At 42.8% G+C, this 21020-nt stretch overlaps 1 protein-coding gene and 2 non-coding genes across 9 annotated transcripts; 1 reads left to right on the top strand and 2 right to left on the bottom strand.

Annotated features, from left to right (window-relative positions):
- Window positions 1-1159: 1159 nt before the first annotated feature.
- On the bottom strand, window positions 1160-17418 carry gigyf2 (GRB10 interacting GYF protein 2). 7 transcript variants are annotated; one of them, XM_078287949.1, is made up of 29 exons: window positions 17363-17418; window positions 15114-15165; window positions 14753-14909; window positions 14467-14562; window positions 14006-14114; window positions 13005-13113; window positions 12754-12794; window positions 12617-12649; window positions 12303-12404; window positions 11589-11800; window positions 10419-10569; window positions 9736-9984; window positions 9432-9604; window positions 9133-9289; window positions 8840-9006; window positions 8098-8192; window positions 7678-7800; window positions 7372-7502; window positions 7110-7210; window positions 6684-6824; window positions 6411-6569; window positions 6058-6306; window positions 5525-5647; window positions 5088-5324; window positions 4322-4530; window positions 3988-4139; window positions 3657-3865; window positions 2177-2318; window positions 1160-2054 (listed from the first exon to the last, which is right to left on the bottom strand). In XM_078287949.1, exons 2-29 carry the CDS (start codon window positions 15149-15151, stop codon window positions 1987-1989), a joined length of 3933 nt encoding a protein of 1310 aa, XP_078144075.1. In that variant the 5' UTR covers window positions 15152-15165; window positions 17363-17418; the 3' UTR covers window positions 1160-1986. The 7 variants fall into 7 exon arrangements, with proteins under 7 accessions (XP_078144075.1, XP_078144072.1, XP_078144074.1 ...); XM_078287946.1 differs by having other exon boundaries at window positions 12228-12404; XM_078287948.1 differs by having other exon boundaries at window positions 12617-12652.
- A 2517-nt stretch (window positions 17419-19935) lies between these two features.
- trnap-agg (transfer RNA proline (anticodon AGG)) lies at window positions 19936-20007 on the top strand. Its single transcript has one exon. It is a non-coding gene; the product is annotated as a tRNA-Pro (tRNA).
- Window positions 20008-20453: 446 nt separating this feature from the next.
- trnaw-cca (transfer RNA tryptophan (anticodon CCA)) lies at window positions 20454-20525 on the bottom strand. The gene has a single exon. It is a non-coding gene; the product is annotated as a tRNA-Trp (tRNA).
- Window positions 20526-21020: the final 495 nt, after the last annotated feature.

The following is a 21020-nucleotide window of genomic DNA, read 5'->3' on the forward strand; positions in this document are numbered from 1 at the left end:
CAAAGATCTCTGCTGGACCCCCTTTACTACGCAAACTCCTGGATCATGACGCATCAGAGTAGAAGGAACGTCTCTGATGGCAAACTCCGATTTTAAAATTAAAGAAGGGAGAAAAGGATGATAATGGCGATGTGATTCTTCACTCAAGTCAGAGTGCAGGGTCTGGTAAGGAACAGTTCCCCCAAAGCTTATAGGGACTCACTGCATTGCACTAAGCACACTTCAGCAGGGCAGATGTTTGCCAACATGGGAGGCTTGCAGCCAGCACCTCTGGGTGAAGGACAGCCACCCTACTCACTATGCTGCCCTGTCACACCTCTGACATTTGATATTCTCACCAGTTTCTTTCACCAAGTCTTCATACAACCTCTACCAGCGGTGTAGGCTGACCCAGCATGGTGACGACCCCGCTGCACGCTTCGAGATCTATGGTGCTGCTCCTTATCATGAGAAATCGGTGGGTTACATTTCTTCTTTCTGGAAGCCTGACTGATCTGTGTACATGTATACAACGGAGTGGCAATTTATAATTGATAATCTTTACTACCTGAAAAAGACTAAGAGTTGTCAACCTGGAAGACTACATATTTGTTACAGCTACATGGATGATGTCTGCTCTGAATGTCAATGTTATCCACTTCATGGGACAAACTGTGTACATGGAGGGGAAAAGATAAATAACACCCATCACAAAAGTGCTGGTAACAAATCATGTGAAGTAGTTACTCCTAATTTTCCATTTCATAATTCTCCTACTTTCTCACACTTGACTGGATTTTAAGAGTTGTTTAGTTCAATGTAACCTCATATTGGCTAGGCACTGTCAAGAAGGCTGTACCTTTTTGCATGATAATTACCCTTCAAAGCAACAAATTTGCAATATAGGAAATAGCCACCAAGCAACAGCTCCATAAAATGTGCAACTGTATATATATTGGGATGGAACAAGAGTTTTATCCATACTTTTGGCAAAATTCCCAAACTTCCCAACACCTGGAAATGATCATTTTTCATTTCTGTATGTTTCCAGTCCTGCGCAGCAACACTGTAAAACTTGATTTATGGTGGTGTGACTAAGTGTATACATGGGCATCAAATGGATCTTACACTTTCATGGTTTTTCCAAATTGTTCATTCAGACACAGGTGTGAACAGCCCACACAACAGACTGTTTTATTTCATACCGCAATAAAAAAGTATGACTCCAGCAGTTCATCATTTCCATATATTATAATACAGATGCAGAATTGAAAGTTTATTCTTTAAACAGCCTAGTATTTTACAAGAAATAGATAACTACTTGGAACTTTCGAACATGCCCTTAAAACAGGACATAAGTGGGCACGAATCCTTGGGTCCTACTTTGCCATCATCATTACCCATGAACACCCAGCAGAAAACAGGGAGGGAAAAGAGAAGGGAATTTAAGTGTCGGGGAAAACTTTCAATAAATAAAACAAAAACAATGGATATAAACTCTCTAACCTTTCCCATTAACCCCAACACCACCCCACCCATATATCCACACTTTTAAAAAGAAAAATTCCATAGGATGCAGCCCAAATTTGGAATCGGTCGTTATTGCAAATTTCTACAACAGGACATGAGCAGGGACTGAGCAGCTGAACGCACATAGACATCAACATCTCTGCAGCCTTTTCCAGAAACTTGGGAGCTCATTGGTTGATTGCTTTCTTGCTTGGCTGGTTGGATGATTCATTGGTCATTTTGCTTGTCCCTTTCTCTCAAGGGGGTTTCATTAGATTAAGGATCCATTAGCAACGGGAAATACACCCTGACTCCGATCACTGTTGGGAATTTGGAACTGACGTAGGATTATCGGAGATTGCTTATTAAATGAGAAAAAAAAAAGAAAAAAAAAATAGGTGAAAGATGTGGGGGCAGTGGGGGGCCGGGGCAGGGAATTGGGTAAAACAGCTGCTGTTCAAATCGGATACAGTCAGTGGGTTGGTTGGCAGCAGTCCCTTAAAAGTCCTCCACAGTCTCAATCTCGCCCATATTCAATCTCTCAGACGACGCATTCACAGAAAAACCTGAGAAAAACAGTACAAGACAAGCAAGAGGTTATTACAAGATGTTCAGATTTAGCAGAGAAAAGGACGAGTTTAAAATAATACCATCTCTCTTAACGCCCTCCATTTATATTTGCTCTCACCTAGAAGGCTGGGGTCTGCGCGGACCATCTTCTGCTTTTTCTTCTTCTTCCCTGAGGTGACGGTCTCGAAGCGCGGCTGCTGGAGGCTCGTATGGTTGGACTGGTAGAGCGACGAAGATCCTGTTCCACCCCATACAGAATCCTGGGCAAGACAGAAATGGGGATTCAGAAAACTGATGGAACCGTAGGAATAAAGCTATTCTGTGACGCTTGAACCCAGGACACCGGCAGATTCAAAACAAGTTATTTGCGAATCACTCATTCATTTAAACCAAAAACCAATGTTAGTATTTTTGAGAATGGGGAACCAAAACTACGTGCTTCCCAATTTGGTTTTGCACAACTGTGGAATGGTTGACTGAATGCAGTTCATGATTATTTGAAGTCATCTGGAGCATGATTTTCTGGTAAAATATCATGCAAACTCAATCTACGCATAAATGAGTTTTCACAATGATTTACATTTCCAAATGTGAATTTCATGCAACCTGATGACACCGAAACGGATGCACCAATACCAGTTTTTCAGAACCAGTACCGAGTACTTTATTATGTAGATCTGCCTATCTGAGTACCGATCCAAGTACCACTCAATTCACATCCATTCACCGCTAAGTTTTGGCCGACTGTACCAGGTGTTTCAAAACTAGGTGTACATTTTCATATGCATTATTAATATTAGCTGCATTATGAAGTATTTTTCCTGTTTCCAGGTACACCCATTATTTACGGGCTATTGGATGTACCTAGATAGTTAAAAATGAGTAAAATTAAACTTTGTTTTTTATTATTATTTTTTAAAAAAAGTGCTTCATTTTATAAAAATATGCACTGAAAATTGTGAAACATTCCTCAAATAAAAGAATTCAGCATTTCCGGTCACATTTTCAGAATAAAACCCACGTTGATGAACACGTTGCAGTTTTTTGAGCAAGTGAATATATTTAAGGGGGAATGAAAATATCATGTTCACACCATATTAGAGGTGCAGTGATAGTATCTGTAGTATCGGAAACAGTGCTGATGCAGCTTCCAAGTACTCGTACTCCAATTGGCAAGTGAAGCTGTCCTGATACCGATACTTTATTGAGCTGTGCTTTGGTGCAATAAAACACTTTTCTGGCGGGAGGAAAAATATCTGCAACATGGCGAATCTTCAATTTCAATGAAGCAAAGCGCCACCTGTGCCAAGCTAAGGTGTCTCGCAATGTTGAGAGTTGAAGAGAGGGGAAGCAGCTCCATCAAGCCAGCCAGAGATAGTCAGAATAATACTGGAAGTGAGGCAATGCTGCCTTCAAAAACAATAAAAGCGTTAAGTCGGTCACTTTCACATTAGGTATAAAATTATAAATTAAGCACTGTTAGCTGTTTAAAACCATTAAATAATGACACTTTATTATTAATTTGTTTGATTTTGTATTATTGTTTGATACCAAAAACACAGAGCCTTTTTCTGAGGTACCACTTGTGCTTCTCTCACCTGCTGCTGCTGCTGCTGCTGCTGCTTGAGGGCTTGCTGTTGGTTCTGCGGTGCCTGTTTCTGTTGGTTGGCGTTCTGTTTGGCACGACGTTCCAGGAACTGCTTGGCAAACTCCTTGGCCTCGGGAGTGTCCCCCAGGTAGGCCCTGACATAGTCGTGCACCTCGTACGGAGAGTCCACCTCCTTCAGGAAGGACGCAAACGTCGGAACTGGGGAGGGAAACAGAGGGGGAATACTCCTGAGTTGGACAACCACTTCCGGTAATGATGATTGAGGATGATTGAGGATTGTGGGGAGAGTTCCTTTGAAACACATCATTTTAAGACTTTACCGTCCAGGTTGTTGGCCGTGTTGAGGGTGTGCAGGGTTTGCTCACACCATTGCATGAAACTGTCCTGCTGGCTCTTGTTGACCCCTTGGAACAGTTTTAGCAGCTTCTCCTCCTCTTCTACCTTCTTGTTGGCCCGCCCGCTCACAGAGTTACTTTAATTGCACATACAAACGCAGGACAAAAACAAAAAAAATGGCATAAGTTTCATGTACTACTCAACTGCTCAATATGATACATCATGTTCCTCACCAGGGGCTGTGACAAAGATATTTTTGGGTTATGACTTCCTAACTACATCCAATCCTTAGCTAATGAAGGGTTCCAGCTCATGTACCTGAGGTTGGCGTTGCCCTTGTTGTTCTTCTGAGCATTTCCCTTGGATGCCTTGGATTGCGGAGGGTGCTGGACAGCCTCCTTTACAGCCTCATCCCAGAAGCCCATGTTGGAGTTGTGTGTGTCGCCCCAGATACTGCTGGGGTCCGAGGTCCAACTAGAACTAGTGCCGGTGCCGACAGATCCCCACACTGAGCTGCTCAGAGTTGTCTGAGAAGAGAGGGAGACGCAGACAGTCAGAAACATACTGTATATACGTACATCCCTCCTTCTCTCCCAAAAGAACATTGGCGATTGTTACATATTAAAAAGGTCAAGTGCACCCCAAATTGGCATTGACAATTTGTATGATCTGACTGTTCAACAGATATTTGGGAATAGAAATAACTTAATTTAAGAGCTAGGAAAACACAGAGCCACAACTCTAATTTGTGACATCTTAAAGCGACTAGTCCCAGAATTTATGTACTGCCAATATACGGGATGCTGACCTTGAATATTTGAGCTTTCACATCCAAATATAATTGATATCATGGCACCGTTATGCATTACAATTCCACACAAGAATGCGGCAAGAATGAGTTGCTCTCTTATTGTAGCTTTCTATGACCACTGGAATAACATAACATTACAGTTTTAGGATTTGTGTTGTAAGGAAGAAGCAAATTTGCCATACTGTGGTTTCAAATGACCACAGTCTTACCAGCAATCACTTTAGGGAAGGAAAGGCTAGTAACACAAAGTGCACAAGAATATGGGGCACGTACAGCTGCTCTGTTCTGGGTGCGGTTCTGTTGGGTAACAGTCGGGTGCGGCTGCTGCTGCTGCTCCTTGCGCTGTTTCATCTGCTGGGCCTCCTCTCTCTGGATCTCCAGCAACGACTTTGTGGCAGCTGGCTGCTTGGCCACGCTACCCCAGCCAGACAGCTTGGCCTGGGGCTGCTGAGCCTGCTGCAAGGCCTGCTGCTGTTGTAGCTTCAGGAGCTCCTGCTGCTGGCGTCGCTGCTGCGGGATGGACAGGGCAGAAGAGGACGGGCGGGAAAGGAAGATCGTTAGTACATAAAAACGGCATTTGATTAAAAAAACAATGAGTAAATAAGCATTACTGATCTCTCACCACAGCTACTAAAACAATGGTGGTGGCAAAGGGACCATGCACAATCAGACTGACTTGAAAAAGGAAGAGTGCTGCTGGCTGCCCTTACCTCCTCCCGCGCCTGTCGTTCTCTCTCCTCCTCCAGTTTCTGGATCTCGGCAAGTGACAGAGCGTTCTGAGTCTGGTTTATGACGTTGGCTGACTGCTGGCCCCACTTTGAAGAGGATGGGAGCTATGGAACAAAGTAAGACAAATCTTTTTGTTAACTGGAAATAAATTATACATATATTTTGATTTATGCAATGAACAGCACTTTATCCAATGGAGTGGCAATTCCAGCAGGATCTGGGGAACTTCTGGGGTCCCCAAAGAATGAGAAATAATTTAAATATTATTTCACACTGTTGCCAACATTATGCTGATACGCTGCTTTATGTTTGTCAAAGAGCATTGAGTATAGAACTAATTTCAACTGAAATCCAACACATTACTACTTCAATAATTATCTTTTCACAAAAATGCTTACTGGGCTAACATGAGATGATGCTTTGGTCTTGCAATCTTCATCAAAGGGTTGAGTAAAACAACCACAAGTATTTCTTGACATTGCTGGCAATGTTTTCTGTCCCTCCTTGCCCTTACCTTCATTTGTGCGAGCTGCTGCTGCTGTTGCTGCTGCTGGAGTCGCCTGAGGGCCTCTTGCTGCTGCTGCCTCTGTCTCTGCAGCTCCTGCTGTCTTTGTGCCTCCTGCTCCCTCCTTTTCTGCTCCTCCTGTTGTTGCCGAGCCAGAGTAGCTGCCGCAACCGCAGCTGCAGCTTCCTCCTCTGCTCGCTTCTCCTCCTCGCGCCTCCTCAAAGCTTCCAGCTCCTCTTGCTTCCTCCGCTCTTCCTCCTGGTGGGGTAGCCAACATTACTCATTGCAATACAAAGGAGAGACAAGTTTCACAAATCCAGCAAGAAGGCCAGCTATAATGTCACTTGTGTTCTTGGGCTTACCTGTTTGCGAAGGAACTCTTCCCTTTGCTTCCTCTCCTCCTCTTCTCTCCGCCTCTCCTCCAGTCTGCGGAGAGCCTCCTCCTGGGCCAGTCTCTCCTCCTCTTCCTTCTGTCTGCGCTGTGCCTCTTCTTGCTCCCGCTGCCTCCTCAATGCCTCCTCCTAAGGGTTTACACCACTGGGTCAGTCTCATCTCCATCATAAACCAGTGACTCATGATGAAGCACTAACTCAGGGCTGGGAGAGCTTCAGAATATTATTGTTCAAGTGTTATACCTGTTTCTGCCGTGCCAGTTCCTCTTCCTCCAAGCGTTTGTGTTCCTCCTCCTGTCGAGCCCGCAGCGCCTCCTCTAGCCGTTTCCTCTCCTCTTCCTCCCTCTTGGCCCTCATTTCTGCTTCACGCCGCTCCAGCTCCAACTGATATAGGGGAAAATAGGAATTTCCACATGGTATTATGTCCAGAGATACAAAGATTAAAAACTTTCTGCTGGCTCTGTTTCCTATTTCTTAAAATGTGTCTGTTCTTTCTAGCCTGCTTACTGTTTTTATCGCTTGCCATTTTTTTTTTAGATCTACTTATGTCATTTGTCCTGTGTAAAGCACTTTGTGACAAATCTGTTTGTTAAAAGGACTTTACAAACACATTCAGTTTGACTTCTCTTACACTGGCAAGACAGACAAGTGATTAGAAATACTGGTTACCTTAGCAGCCTTTGCCTTCTCTAACTGTTGCATCTGCTCGATGGTTGGAGCCTGCGCCATGGAGTCTATAGGTAAGTCCCATACGCTGCTGCCATCCCATGCTGTTGAGAATGATAGATTTTGATGCATTGCATATGGTACAACTAACACTTAAACATTGTGAAGTACAATGTAAAGTATTTTGACATGTGTGTGGGATAAAAAAAATGAAAACTTTTGGTCCCTTAAGGTTCACACAAAATACCAAAACTTTGAGACTCACTGCTAGGAGCAGCTTGTTGGAGGTTTGGTGTGCAGGAAGCCTGAGAAGACGGGTTCTGCATTTCCCACACAGAACCAGAGTCTGGTACAGACAAAGACCGGGTAACAGGAGGTAGGAGGCTCTCAGAGGCTCTATACAAATATAAATAAATAAATACATAAATAAATAAATGGATTCAATGTTCCCTTGATTCCAGTGCAAGCCAAGATTTCTAAACACTGAAGAGCCTAAATCAGTATTGGCAAAGACAAATGAAGAGGCAGGACATTTTTGATGTGTATGTGCAATGAAGTGCGTGCAACTGACCTAATCTTGAGCGCCTGGTATTGCTGTAGGAGCAGGTTGATCTGCTGCTGCTGTTGCTGCTGCTGTTGAAGAGGAGCTGAGCTGAGGGCAGCAGCTTTCTGCTGGGCCAGAGCATACTGCTGCCTGAGTGGTGGAAGACAGGATGATGGGAGGAATGATTGGGGAGGTGAAAGGAGAAAAGGGGAGTTAAAATTAGATTGGGGACAATAGGTATGACTTGGCGTTTCCTGTAGAATTTTATGTAGATGTGGGGAGTTGGGGTAATTTTGGTTCTGTGGCCCAGATTCGCTACTCAACCCATTCCTGGAACAGTTCCAGTAGGTGTAGCACTTTAATAATGTCCTTATATCATGATAAAAAGGGCCAATCATGCTGTAGTTGCAACTGGCTAAGGGTGTCAGAGCTGAGAGACGGGCATACCTGAGGAGGTATTGGTATTGGAGCTGCTGTAACTGGTAAAGGTTGAGGGCAGTCAGCTCCTGCTGCCTCTTCAACCTCTCTTGATCACCATCTCCCTGCATGATATATAGAGAAAATGAGTCAGAATAAACTAGAAATAACAGACAAAAAAATAAACCCAAGCCCACAACATTTGTGGGATACTGCAATTTTTCCTTAACCCCACAGTAGCCCTGCTTGCATTTATATTGGTCAACCATCAGTTAGACACAATAATCCAAAAGTATTCCTTGTGAGTTCATTTGCATGTTCTGATGGTCTCCTACCACTTTCATTTACAGAAACAATTCCAAATTATCGTGCATCAAAATGGGTCTCAAGCGTTTGCCATGTGCGCAACACAGATACAGAGGTTACAATCCTCACTTGGCAGTCATGGAAAATAATTAGTGGCTTGATTGTTTTCTTGGAGTGACGGGGTTATTAAATTGTGTTTTATAACTTCCAATTTTCACCAGTTCCATGGCAAAAGACAACATCACAGAAAACATCACAGATTGCAGGAGAAAAAAAGAAGCAATCAGGAGAAGGACCATTCAACTCTGATTAACCAAGCCATGAAGGATTCCTCTGACATAAGTTAATGGTAAACAGAGTGGAGTAGCGCACCACCTGGAGCTCAGGGCTAGTATTGAATATTTCAGATTAGGAGTGCTGATTTACTAAACAGGAATTATACGGGTCCCAGTCTGCAAACATGTACCTGTAGAGGGGGAGGTGCTGGGCCAGGGGCGAAGGGCACTCTTCCCCACATCTTGATAATCTCTCCCAGGGGCTGAAATACCTCGTCACAGCCCCTCTTCACCAAGAGAGTCATCGTGAAATAACCAGCCTGGAACCACTCAGTCATCTCCTGGTTACTGAATGGACCTGAGAGAGCATGGAGGTTGCATTAGAGTTGAAATTCAAATAACTAACCAACTATGGTTTAGTTATGTCTATTTTGGAAACGGCTCTTTCAGCAGATACGATCTCTAAAATGTCTCCCAGTCTCACCCTGTATCTCCCCCTGGGGATCTTTGTAGAACCACTTGAGAGCAGCCTCATGGGTGAGAGGCAGGCCTGCAGGCTTGGGCTTCTCTGAGCTCTTTGCTGCCAGCCTGTCATCATCTGTCACACCATCCTGTAGGTATGCTACCATCTTTTCTGCCTCCTGGAGAAGGAAGGGAAGAATTGATGAGAGAGAGAGGGAGAATTGATGAGTGACTGTGCATTACTGATAACCCTGTATAAATAAATACAAACTAGTCTGGGGACAACAGCTTTGACTAGAACCAGTCCACCTACTAACTTACCTGCTCAAAGTGTTTCAGTCCCTCATCTTCATCTGTGTCATGTGGTATGGTGGCGGGCCTGCCAATGGGAGCCATCATATTTGTAGGGAAGGGCAGGGTGTTGGCCATCGCCACAGGAACCTCCATGGGCTTTTGCTGCTGTAGTTGGACGGTGGGCGACGGAGCAGAGACTTCTGCATTGGACAGGGCATGAAAGAGGCAGATATTAGATATATATAAGAGAGATATTGAGAGATTTTCTAGGTGGGTAGAGACAATTGACAACAAAAACTATTTGCAGTGACATGAATGAATCACAACACACCTGCACGAGTGGTGGCAATGTGGGCCATGGGTAGGGACTCAAGCATGCTGTTGGACATGGGGACATGCAGGGGGACTTTGCTGGGCTCTGGCCGTGGCTGCGGGGGAGACAGTCTCTCAGTCCGCTCAGTCGGCCTTTCAGGTTCTTCGACTCTGCTGGGCTGGAGGGGGAGAAGCGACTGGGCCGCAGCGTGGGGTTCAGGTGCTGGGGGAGCAGCAGGTGGAGCCTCCTCCACCACTCTGGCCAACTCTGGAAAAATAATAAAGTCAAGACAGTCGTTAAATTTGGGGCAGTAGGGTGGTATAGTCTGTATGGATACTACCCTTCAGCTGGAGGACCCAGGTTCAAACCCCCATGTCAGCAAGCTTAAGTGTCCCTGAGCAAGACACTAAATCCCTACCAGCACCAAGGTTACAGTTACTGACCCTGCACTCTGGTCTCAATGTGGAGAGAGGGAAAACGAAAAGAGAATTTCCCTCCAGAGATCAATAAAGCATCACATAATAAAGTTAATGGAAGATGTGGAAATATTTTTTTTTAAGACGACAGCATGTAATTTGATACAAACCATGCGCAATTTCCATCTTTGCCCAAAGTTCAACTGATTTTCTATCCAGTCCATCAAACAACATTCAAAGATAACAATACATGAAAATCAGTACTTAACAATCCAAGTGACTCACCTTCTTTTCTGTCAGCCTCTCTCCTGGCCTCTGTTTCGGTCTCTTTGGTGTCCTTGAACTGACTGTCCTCCTCCTCCAGGCCCTCTTCACACTCTTCCAAGGGTTTGAAGTCGAGCTCCGCCTCCTCCAGGATGGGCTCCTTGGAGGATTTCTGATAACCCAACAGAGAACAGAATTGCAGTAAGTATATGTCACAGCTATCATCCCATAAAACATCCAGTATACCGTAGACGGTCTATATGTCAGAAAGTCAATGGTGGTCACCGGTTGGCAGTGAAAACGAATGCATTTGCTTGACAAATACAACTGCCTGTGCAACCGAATATAGTACATATAGCTCAGAAGCAAATGAAAATGTGACACATCTATCCATAGACCCAGCAGTCTGTGTGATGGGAGCAGCATTCATGACTGACGGGGAGAAAACCTCAAAGCTGCATGTACTGACACTTGACAGGCAAGCCACCAGCATGGTTCAGGGAAACTGACATAAAATCTATGCTTCGGGTGATTTAACACACAGGACAAAATTCAGGAGATGAAGCACCTACAGGTATTGAAGCACCCAAGTTATTAATGGAATGAAGGAATGACTGAAGTTCTAAGGTATATACAGGGAGCTCATCGATTTCTACTTTAACCTCCTTGTGTTATCTGTACAAAATATGGAGCTAAATCTTCAGTGTGTCCCTGTCCAAATACCTATGGAGTTATCCACATACTCTTAATTTTTTTCAATCTTTAGATGTTACTTTATGCTTATATGGCGTTTATTTGAAAGAGCAATTTGGGTTAAACATTTAAAAAGAAAGGGTAGTAGTAATGGTGCGCATGCCAGAAAAACCAAACCCAGATTTGCCTTACAGAATTACTAACCTCGATCTCTGTTTTAGTCTGCTTAAAAAAAAAAAAAATCTAATTTCCAATTGTCACAGGATCTTGATATTTTGTATTCAAAGTACCATGGGGGTGCAGGCCTTGTTGAACTATAAAGATAGATTTCACTACATTACGGCTTGCCAGCTGTGATGTCAAAACTTTGACACTTATTATATCAAAGCTGCACTCTAACCAGATAAAAACCTTAAAATTCCACGCTCGCGCCTTCTCGTTGCAGCATCTTATCGAGGCTGATACATATTCATAACATCCTCTCATGTCCGCCCACACCTTGAGCGAGAGAAAGGCCCCTGACGAGTCAAAGGTGCCCGCCTCCTCTTCTGCGTCCTCCAGACACCACTCTGGCAGGCTGTCCCTCTCATCCTCCAGGCTGCCACTGCCCGACCGTGGCCTCCGGTAACCACGTTCGTCCTCTCTGGCATCGAACGGGAAGCGACGGCGCTGCTCTGGGTGTTCCCGCCACCCTGCCGACCGAGGCCCATCTGGGGAGGAAGCAAACAGTCAGCAAACTCAGTCTGTACAACCAATCTTACCTCTACATTAGCTCTTATTTGCATTAAAGCAAAATTTAACAGAGCTTTAAATTATAATGAATTTCAGATGATGGATAGGTCAAGCCTCCAACATGTGTCTAGAGACAGTGCTCACAATGCTTTGCATTATTAAGGATTACTTTATCATACCTCTGCTGCTTCATTAGGTAGTATATAGTATACAGTGGGGAGTGAAAGGGAATGTAGTACAAATGCAGACCAACATGGGTCCTGGGATGTCCTGGTCACAACACTTTTAGAAACTCAAGATACCACCCTGTAGAAACTCTCCCGCCCACACACTCGTCTAAAGCGGACTCAAACGCACGTTGTGGAAACGACAAGACATGGGTAATGGGGTCAATGCAGTGCCCACCTGGGCTCGGGGGGCACCACCGGTCGCTGTCCCGTCGAGAACCCGCCAGACGCCAACCCCCCTCATCATCCTCACCATTTTGATCGTCGCGAGAAGTACGCCAGTTCTCACTCTCTGCGCGCGTAAAGTCGTGCTTCCTCGGCAGGCCCGTTACGACATCCTCATAGTTGGCTCGGACTGCAGGGAGTTGAGGGGTGGGGGGGAAAGGAGAAGCCATTATCACTACATTGCTGGTCTCCATATAAGATGTGTTGCCAAACTTGCATCAGTCAATCCCAAAAAATCCAATCCAAGAAAAAGGTTAACTTGTGTTATTTACAACTACGCTCAAGACTCAATGCTGCACTTCCACTCGGTAAATAATGAAACTCGCACAAGGGCACACTTACTGTGATTCATCTGAAAATGGCCTGGAACTGCATCTACTGGGTTGACAGAGAGAAACGGGAGAGTAGATAAGTGCATTTGCCAATGAGTACATGAGAGTCATTTATTGATTATTTGAGCAGCAAATTTCAACACTAACCTGGGTCTTTTCGACCTGGCTTTTCAAACCTTCTATCTCCCCTGGTGAGTGAAAAACAACACTCATAATTAAAAACATGCAACAAATCATATAGTGGACATCCTAAAGACATGACAATGGAGTCACACAAGGAGACTCATATTGAACATCTACATTTGTTCTAATTGTCAAAATAAGGACTATCCCCTTATTAAATTTTAAAAATCCCCTAAACAACCTCATTGACACCCCAGAAATAGGTGTTTCAGTACCTTTCTTCCCAGCTCTGGGAGCGGTGCATCTCCCTCCCTCCGCGGCCAAAGCCTCCTTCCACATCATCAAAACTTCTTTGGTAAAACCCTCCGTCTCCTCTTCCCCGACCTGAAAACAATCATGAGTTAACATGAGCTGACGAGATCTAATTAATGATGAGTATGTGTAACTGTGTGGCATAAAAAAAAAGTAAATTTTTAATAGAATCTTAGGCTTACACTGACTGAATGTAAAGTATAGTCATTAGGAGTCTTTTCCATTAAGATAATCTTTAATGTTATGGTAGGAGTGCTTGATAATCTTTGTAAATAGATTTTTTTTAATTGAATAGTCATTATTTTGAAATGACATTTTCCAGATTTTTCCAAATGACAGGCTTGTGTTTCCATCTTGGTGAACAGACATTCCAGCAGCTTTGCTTTATCTACCCAGTAACCTTGGTTGTCATGACAGTTAAGAAGACTTGTTAATTTGAAGGATGACAAAATACACAAAAACACTAAAATCAGAAATCAACTAAGGTTGAGTCAGTGTAAGAGTCTCAGAATTTACCTGATCTTCTACCCATAGTTATATGGCTCTAGAGCTGTGCAAGTGGACTTTACAAGCTATTTCTTAACAGGTCAGACAGGATATATGGGGCGGGCACCTCCACTTAAATTGGGTGTAGCATGTTTGAGGCACATCAAGATGAGTTCAACCAGCTGGAAGAGTCTGCTGGTAAGCACAACACCTAGAGAGTGCTAATATTACACCCCTTGTCTCAAGCTGCGCTGAAATTGGTTGAATTCTTTAAAAGGCATTTTAACTATCTGCAGCAGTTGCGGCTCTTCTGGAACTGCACAGACAGAATATCTAAATGGCTGAAAGTATGTCATATGAAAAAACTAAAATCCACCATATTGCTCCCATAGCGGAAATTCCACCTGCAGCAATTTATCCTTAAAATGAGAAAGGAAAAACATGATGCATCCATGTATAATCCGAATAAGGCTCTTACCTCTACCCCTTGAGGTACTTCGGCCTCTTGGTGCCCCTGCTATCGGACCGCCTCCTCGCCCTGTCAGCCGAAGTACAGCTGCACTGTTTACAGACATGGAAAAATTTCTCTGCAAAGACAGGGGGAGGGGAACAGGGGGGGACAAACTCTCAGCTCTCTTCTGTGCACCTGCTCTGCATTTGGTGAGGTACAGTATATTCCAAGATAAACCAGGGTTCGACAATGAGGCCTGTCCGACGGCCCGAGGCCAGTGAACACTGACATTGGGCTGGTTGATTGGTCAGTAACTGGTTCTAGTCTTGCCATTGGTCACTCAGTAATAAGCCTGTTACCAAGTGGAAAACAATTCTCAGTGTTGAACTCGGTAAACGACTTCTATTTCAGGCATTTCCTGAAGTTGCAGCCAACTATGAACTATTCATGCTTGTGCAGTGACATGATATTATGACAAGTATTCCTACCTGCTCCTCCTCTGTAAAAGACACAAGCGCCAGTGGTGGCAAGGGCTCCTCTTGCAAGATGGGCAGAAACTCCTTATCGTGTAGGTCTATAGGGATCTGGCAGGGGGAAGAAAGAATCACATGCCTCACTGTAAAGATGCATGATGCTTTGAAAGAATGTGCTCTAACACACCAAATGAAAAAGATGTAAAGATGCGAATCTAGCCTTGGCAGTAACATTATTTGTATGTAAATCATGTGGGTTGCAAGTCTGCATCCACTGCTAAAATGCAGATTTTATACCCACCTTGTTATCCTTTACATAAAGTGCTAACATTTCTTCTCTCCCGTAGCGGTAGTCTGCAAGTTTATACTTTGGCAATGCAGGTGAGAGGGGCGGGGAGGCAACAATGCTGCTGCTTCCACCACCACCGCTGCTTCCACCTCCAGACAGGGCGCGGAGCCTGCAGAGACGAAAGGGTAGCATAAGCAGAAGGGACAGAGGAAGGGGAGAGGATACTATAGCTGAGGTGGCACTCTGCATGTCTCAACATGTATAGAAAAGCTGCATCAGAAAACCAGTTCAACAACCCCCATCAGTGTTAACCAATTTGAGGATGAAAATCACTTCAGCCTGACTAATCATGAATTTATGCCAAGTCAGTTACCATTCTGGTCCAAAGTTAAGTGTCTGGGTTTCGGCCATTCTTCCTTGAAGTTCTACAAAAATGAAAAGGGGGAGAAAACATTAGTATGGGTCAGTATATACTGGTATGGTTATGGTATAATTGTACTTCTGTTGGAGAAAATATTTTAAAACAATACACTCTCAGAACCAATACATACATGATCGTTATGTTGTGGTTTATTTTCAACTTGGACACAAAAAAAACCCCATCCTACTTACATAAATCGGTTTCTTGTTTTTCCAAAGATTTATTAATGCCATTGGGTAGATGGTCCATTTTTTTTTTTTCATTTTATTAATTTGCTAGCTGTGCAACACTTCATTGTATGAATTATATCCCTTCAAAAAATACTTTCACATGTCTTTTTTGATTAATGTTTTGTTTAATTATTGCATTTGCAGTGTGATTATTATACATTGGTATTAACAAGGCTACATAATTTCAGTTTTTTAAGTTTTTTAATCTATATTTGGAACCAACTGATATCTGGACTGATACTGTTAGCTAACCTTTGCTATTTGTTTTTAATCATGACAACACAAATGAAGTGAAATATTGATGTAATAACCTCATAGGCTCTTTGGCTGTTGGTATGCCAACTCATTCCATAGGATAGCCCATCCCTCTCTCACACAACCAGTGTACAATTTCAATCTGCTAAAGCTATTTTAGGAAGTCTCCCAGCCTGGGAGGAGGGTTCTCTCAGACACCTGTAATTGACAACAGGGTCCCCTTAACTTAAGTGTATAAAATACAAATACAAAACTACAAAAAGAAAGTATCATGTTGTAGCAACGACGTTAGTTTGTTTACGTGTGTGTCTCTATTGCAAAGTTTATTTTCTAACAGACATGAAAGCAAGATTTACTGTCATAGGCTTCCGCAAATGTCAGACACAAAAAGGCGACAGGAACATTCCTAGAGATTTCTACTATAACGTTACGCACTGACCATGAAGCCACGTGTAGCAAAGCAATAAAAGCAGCATCTCAACTAACGTTAACTACTTTTAGGGACTTTACTCTTCAAGCTAAAGTGCTATTTGTCAGTGCTAAAATAAAACAATAAAACAATAAAGACGGCAAAGTATTGCATAAGACTTCTATTGTTATAGTTAAAACGGACCACCGTGCCAAACATTGTCAACTGTACCAATCTGTCCCCAAACAACGCAACTTTTATCAGTTAATGAAAGTTCGTTTTTGATAAGGGGGAAACGGCTACAGTCAGCGGAAACTTGACTGGCCTCTAACTTCATACTTACACAATTGGATAACGATAACGTTAGTTACCTTTCCGACTAGCTTAGGTTACTAACCTAGCTATGTGAAACGTGAGTGTAATGTTCAAATAGGCAGCCAGACAGTAGTCAGCTTACTCACGTTAGTTAATAACGCTCAGGCCGAGCTCCCCATATTGCTGTAATAAATCATCTTGAAGCGACTTCGTAACTAACCTTTTAGATAATGTTAATAACATTTGCTACTAACGTTACACTGCCGGACTATCGTAACATTACGTGGTGATCATCCTCGATAGCCAACATTAACGTTACCTAGCTAACACGTCAAGTTAACCAACTTGGCTAATTATTTACAGAACAGTTAACTGTTGTTAGCTAATACGCTAACTATTGAAGGTTGACGATACAGTTTTCTGCCACTTTGCTGCATGTGGCTTGTGACACCAGGGTATTTCGCTAGCCAGCAGGAATTTAGCCAACGCTAACTATGCTAACACGTTAGCTAAATGCAGTTGCCAACTAGCCAGTGAGGCAACGCGTATCATCCTAACATGATGTAAGCTTATCACACGTGAAAGTATGTGCTTTCCGGTAATTCAATTTTCGAAAGGAAAGAAATTGTGTCATGTTGTCATGTAAGTTAGACAAACGTACACTGCTCTGACACGAGTTAATCCCTAACCTCAACACTTGTAGCTAACAAGCTGACTTAACTTGCTAACAGGTTAGCTACATGCGGCCTTCGACCAGCCTGAGTCCACAACAAATTTCCTCTTCGCTGAGTCCCGCACTTCGCTCTGCTCCAACACGGAGCCACAGATACTAGAGGCCGGTGCTGCAAGGCCAAGTAAACATGGTGGTTTAACATCAGTCCTAATCAGCCCCGACTCGTTAGAATATGACTCTATGGCATGGTATTTGAGTTAAATGTATAAATGTACTTCACCTGGGAGATCACTAGCGTATTAAACTTTCGCTGTCTTACCTCTGCTTGTTCTGACAGCACAGGGTTTGTATTCGACTTGTGTGGCTCTCTCTCTTCGTTTTCCACAAGATGGCTGAGTGTTGGTCACATGACAACAGATAAAACCCGTATGCCATAAGATTTGCTGACTGGTGCGTTGGTACGTATTCATTAACAGTGGGGCGAATAATATTTTTAAACGAAATTGCTGCTATCACTGCGTTAATCGTCATGTCATATCATACAACTCTATACCATGCAGGCACAACAATCATGTCATGAACTAACATTTGAATATAGCGGTTTTTACATTGTGTTTATATCAAAAGCATTCAGGCAGGGTCATAGGTGTTAAGCCACTTTTTATGGTTTGATTAGCACGAGATTGCTATTAGCTCCCCTCACACACACACACACACACACACACACACACACACACACACACACACACACTCATAGACATGCACAAGTCAGAGGAAGCAGTCACTGAAATTCATTGCTTCTTATAAGAAACAATAACCCTCTAAACGCGTTTGAGTGTGAACATAGTATTAAAATCTCATCATGATAATAAAGTATTACTGTTCACACACACACACACACACACTGAGCTAACTATACACTTAATACATAGACAACACAGTGATTATCAAATTAAATTAATATATATAGATATAAATATATAAAGACTTGAGATTAAGATTGAAATCGAAATACGTCTTCTGAATTATGGAGTCATACTGACACCTAGTGGTGAGAATGCGCGCGCAGGATGGGGTTGACGATTTTGAGGATGTGACACTTTCACGTGCTTTCACCGTTAGCTTAGTTAGCCATGTATCTTTACCAATCAGCGACTTTATGAGAAGTCGAATCGACAGCAGCAATTACAAAGACAAATGATTTAGGTAGGTGATTTTGCTAATATGAAACTAGCCCAGTCTGTTGAAACATTAATAGTTCTGATGAAGTCAGTCTCAACCCAGTTATCTTTAGCTAGCTCACTTTAGCATGCCAAAGTTAATATAACGTTAACCTGTACATTGCAATCTCAGATATGTTTGATGGATGCAATATGAGTTTTTACATCCATGGATATGTTGAGATTCACATTAGGTTGTGTTTAATATCGGTTGAAAATGTCACAAATCAAGGTGTTGTTGAATGTAAACCTTGGCTATGTATGCATTGAGTTTGGACAAGGACATTTTGAAGGTGAATGGATCAGCAGAACTGTAACTGTCATGGTTGTGACTTTCTGCCTTTGTTCATTGTCTAGGTTTTGTATTTCTTTGTGTATTATGTTTCCCTGTCTAGTTCTTTTAGTTCTACGTGTACCATGTTTCCTGTCTGCCCCAGCTGTGTCTCATTTGTAATCACCCCCCATGTGTATATTAGTTTAGTTTATTAAGATCCCCATTAGCTACAGCATTGCAGCATCTTCCTGGGGTCCACAAAACAGACTTTACATAGTGACAACGCAACCATTACACTTACATCATAACACATAACATTACAAAATAGACAGGACAAAGACTAAAACACACACACACAGACAAGACAAGCTCCTGACAATTCAATAATCAGAATATATGAAATAGTCCGTTTCACTCCAGTGTCCCCAACACATTTCAAATCATAATACGGTCCATTTCACGCTAGTATTCAATACAATAATCAAAATACATGAAATTAGTCCGTTTCACTCCAGTTTCCCGGTCCACAAACTCAGACCCTCCACGGCCACAAGACACATCAACACAATCAAACTCGTATTTGTATTTTATTCAAACATAGCTAAACTAGTTTCTACATCTTTTCAACGTCTCTAGTCAAAAGATGCTGTTTTAGTATTAGTCTTGTTCCCCAGTCAGTCTTGGTCGGATCATTGTTTTCTGTTACATGTGTCAGTTTATGTGTGAAGAGCTCCCGTCTTTGGTTTCCTGTGTCACCTGCAACCGGTTACATTAAACACCCAGTCTTGGGGTTTAAACACCACCTGCCTCGCTGTCCTGCATTTGGGTCCTCAACACACCTCCACGTAACAGTAACGTTATTTACGGGTGCTTGTAGTATAAACGGTGTTGTTATTGATTTCTGAACCAACAATAACACATTTAAACATGCGCTGAAAGGAAGATTTCAATGTCACTGAATAGAAATGAGGTCAATGAGAGAATGATGATTTTGTCCATAGTTCACTGCACCTACTGTTACCTCCCCACCTACAGTATGTTATATACTTATGTGCCAAGTCATATCTAACAGCAAATTACTCTCAGATGGACAAAATATCATCAAATGGGGGCCCGTGGTGTAACATAAGTGTATGTATCTGTTTATGGGTCTGTTTATGGGAACCCCTGCTCTAATGTAACGTACACACTCCATTCAATGTGACTATTATTGTCAAACGTAAGACTCAAGTCAACTCTAACTCAGAAGAGCTAATCTTCATATTAGCCTGTGTCTGAAACGGTGCCTTTAAATAGTTAATATAGTTTGACCCTCGCCTTATGGTTATGCGTTTGGACATTTGGACTCACGGTGATTATAATTTTGTGAAGGCAAAATCCGCAGTGTGCTTCCACCGCGGCTCGTTGGTCTAGGGGTATGATTCTCGCTTAGGGTGCGAGAGGTCCCGGGTTCAAATCCCGGACGAGCCCACGTTTTTTTTTTTTTTTTTTTAGGTTCTTCGATTAACTCTGTTCCTACTGTGCACATTTTCTCTACTGTAGACAGACCAAGGAATGTGGATGTGGGAATGGATGGACACATGGGTGGACATCACAGACAACTGCCATAGAGCCAAGAGACTCACTGTAGAAATGGACTGGCTGTACATTACATTATATCCCAATGAAATTAGTCAGTTTCCATCTCGTCTGTGACACTAGCCTTTGTTTGTGTTAAAGTATAGTGTCCAGTGCTGATGCCACACAAACTGTTTTCTTCAGATTTGTCTTCTGTCTGGACAAATGTGATTAACATTAATATAGCAGAGAAGTAGTCGGTCGTTTGATTTGACAGGGGTAAGGCAACGTCAGCCGAGTTTTGTCAAACGGTTTTGTCAACGAGATTATTTTTGTGCAACTACTTTGACAAAAATATTTGACCCCGACGTGATTTGAACACGCAACCTTCTGATCTGGAGTCAGACGCGCTACCGTTGCGCCACGAGGTCTGAAGCTCACTTAATGTAGTGTAGATATATATTCCCAGTATCTGCCAGCTTTCCTACAGTTACTGAGAGATTTACACTAGAGGACCTCAGGTGACATGACACGCCCTCTGGCGGCCATACTGGAGGTCCTTAATTGGCTCTTGGAAACAAAATCTGGTTGTATTTCCGTATGGAATAAACATGATTCATTTCTGTGTTGTTGTTTTACAGGGGACTTATAATTGCGACATCTGATCAATTCTGTGTTTGGACAATATTGCCTTTTAGTAGACTAGCTAAACCTAGTATCCGGTCAGCTAATGTAATTGTTTTAGCTCCAGTAAAAAGGTGATACCGGGTTTAGCTGCTTTTTACTGGAGCTAACAGGTTTCTGGTGGTTTCAACAAGTAAAAGCTAATATCACATTAAATTATCATTTTGTATTGTGATTCATTATGGATTCATTACATATAAGTACTGTAAAGTCGTGTGAGACATGGGACAATATGTAATACG

Source organism: Centroberyx gerrardi, chromosome 13 (assembly GCF_048128805.1).
Source record: "Centroberyx gerrardi isolate f3 chromosome 13, fCenGer3.hap1.cur.20231027, whole genome shotgun sequence".
NCBI lineage: Eukaryota > Metazoa > Chordata > Actinopteri > Beryciformes > Berycidae > Centroberyx > Centroberyx gerrardi.

Coding starts and splice junctions, on each gene's coding strand:
- gigyf2 (XM_071925102.2), bottom strand. CDS start 15,151: ATGGCCGAAACCCAGACACTTAACTTTGGACCAGAATG. Junction 9,290..9,431: donor GACTGAAACACTTTGAGCAG/GTAAGTTAGTAG, acceptor TTCCTTCTCCAG/GAGGCAGAAAAGATGGTAGC. Junction 6,570..6,683: donor AACTGGCACGGCAGAAACAG/GTATAACACTTG, acceptor GTAAACCCTTAG/GAGGAGGCATTGAGGAGGCA.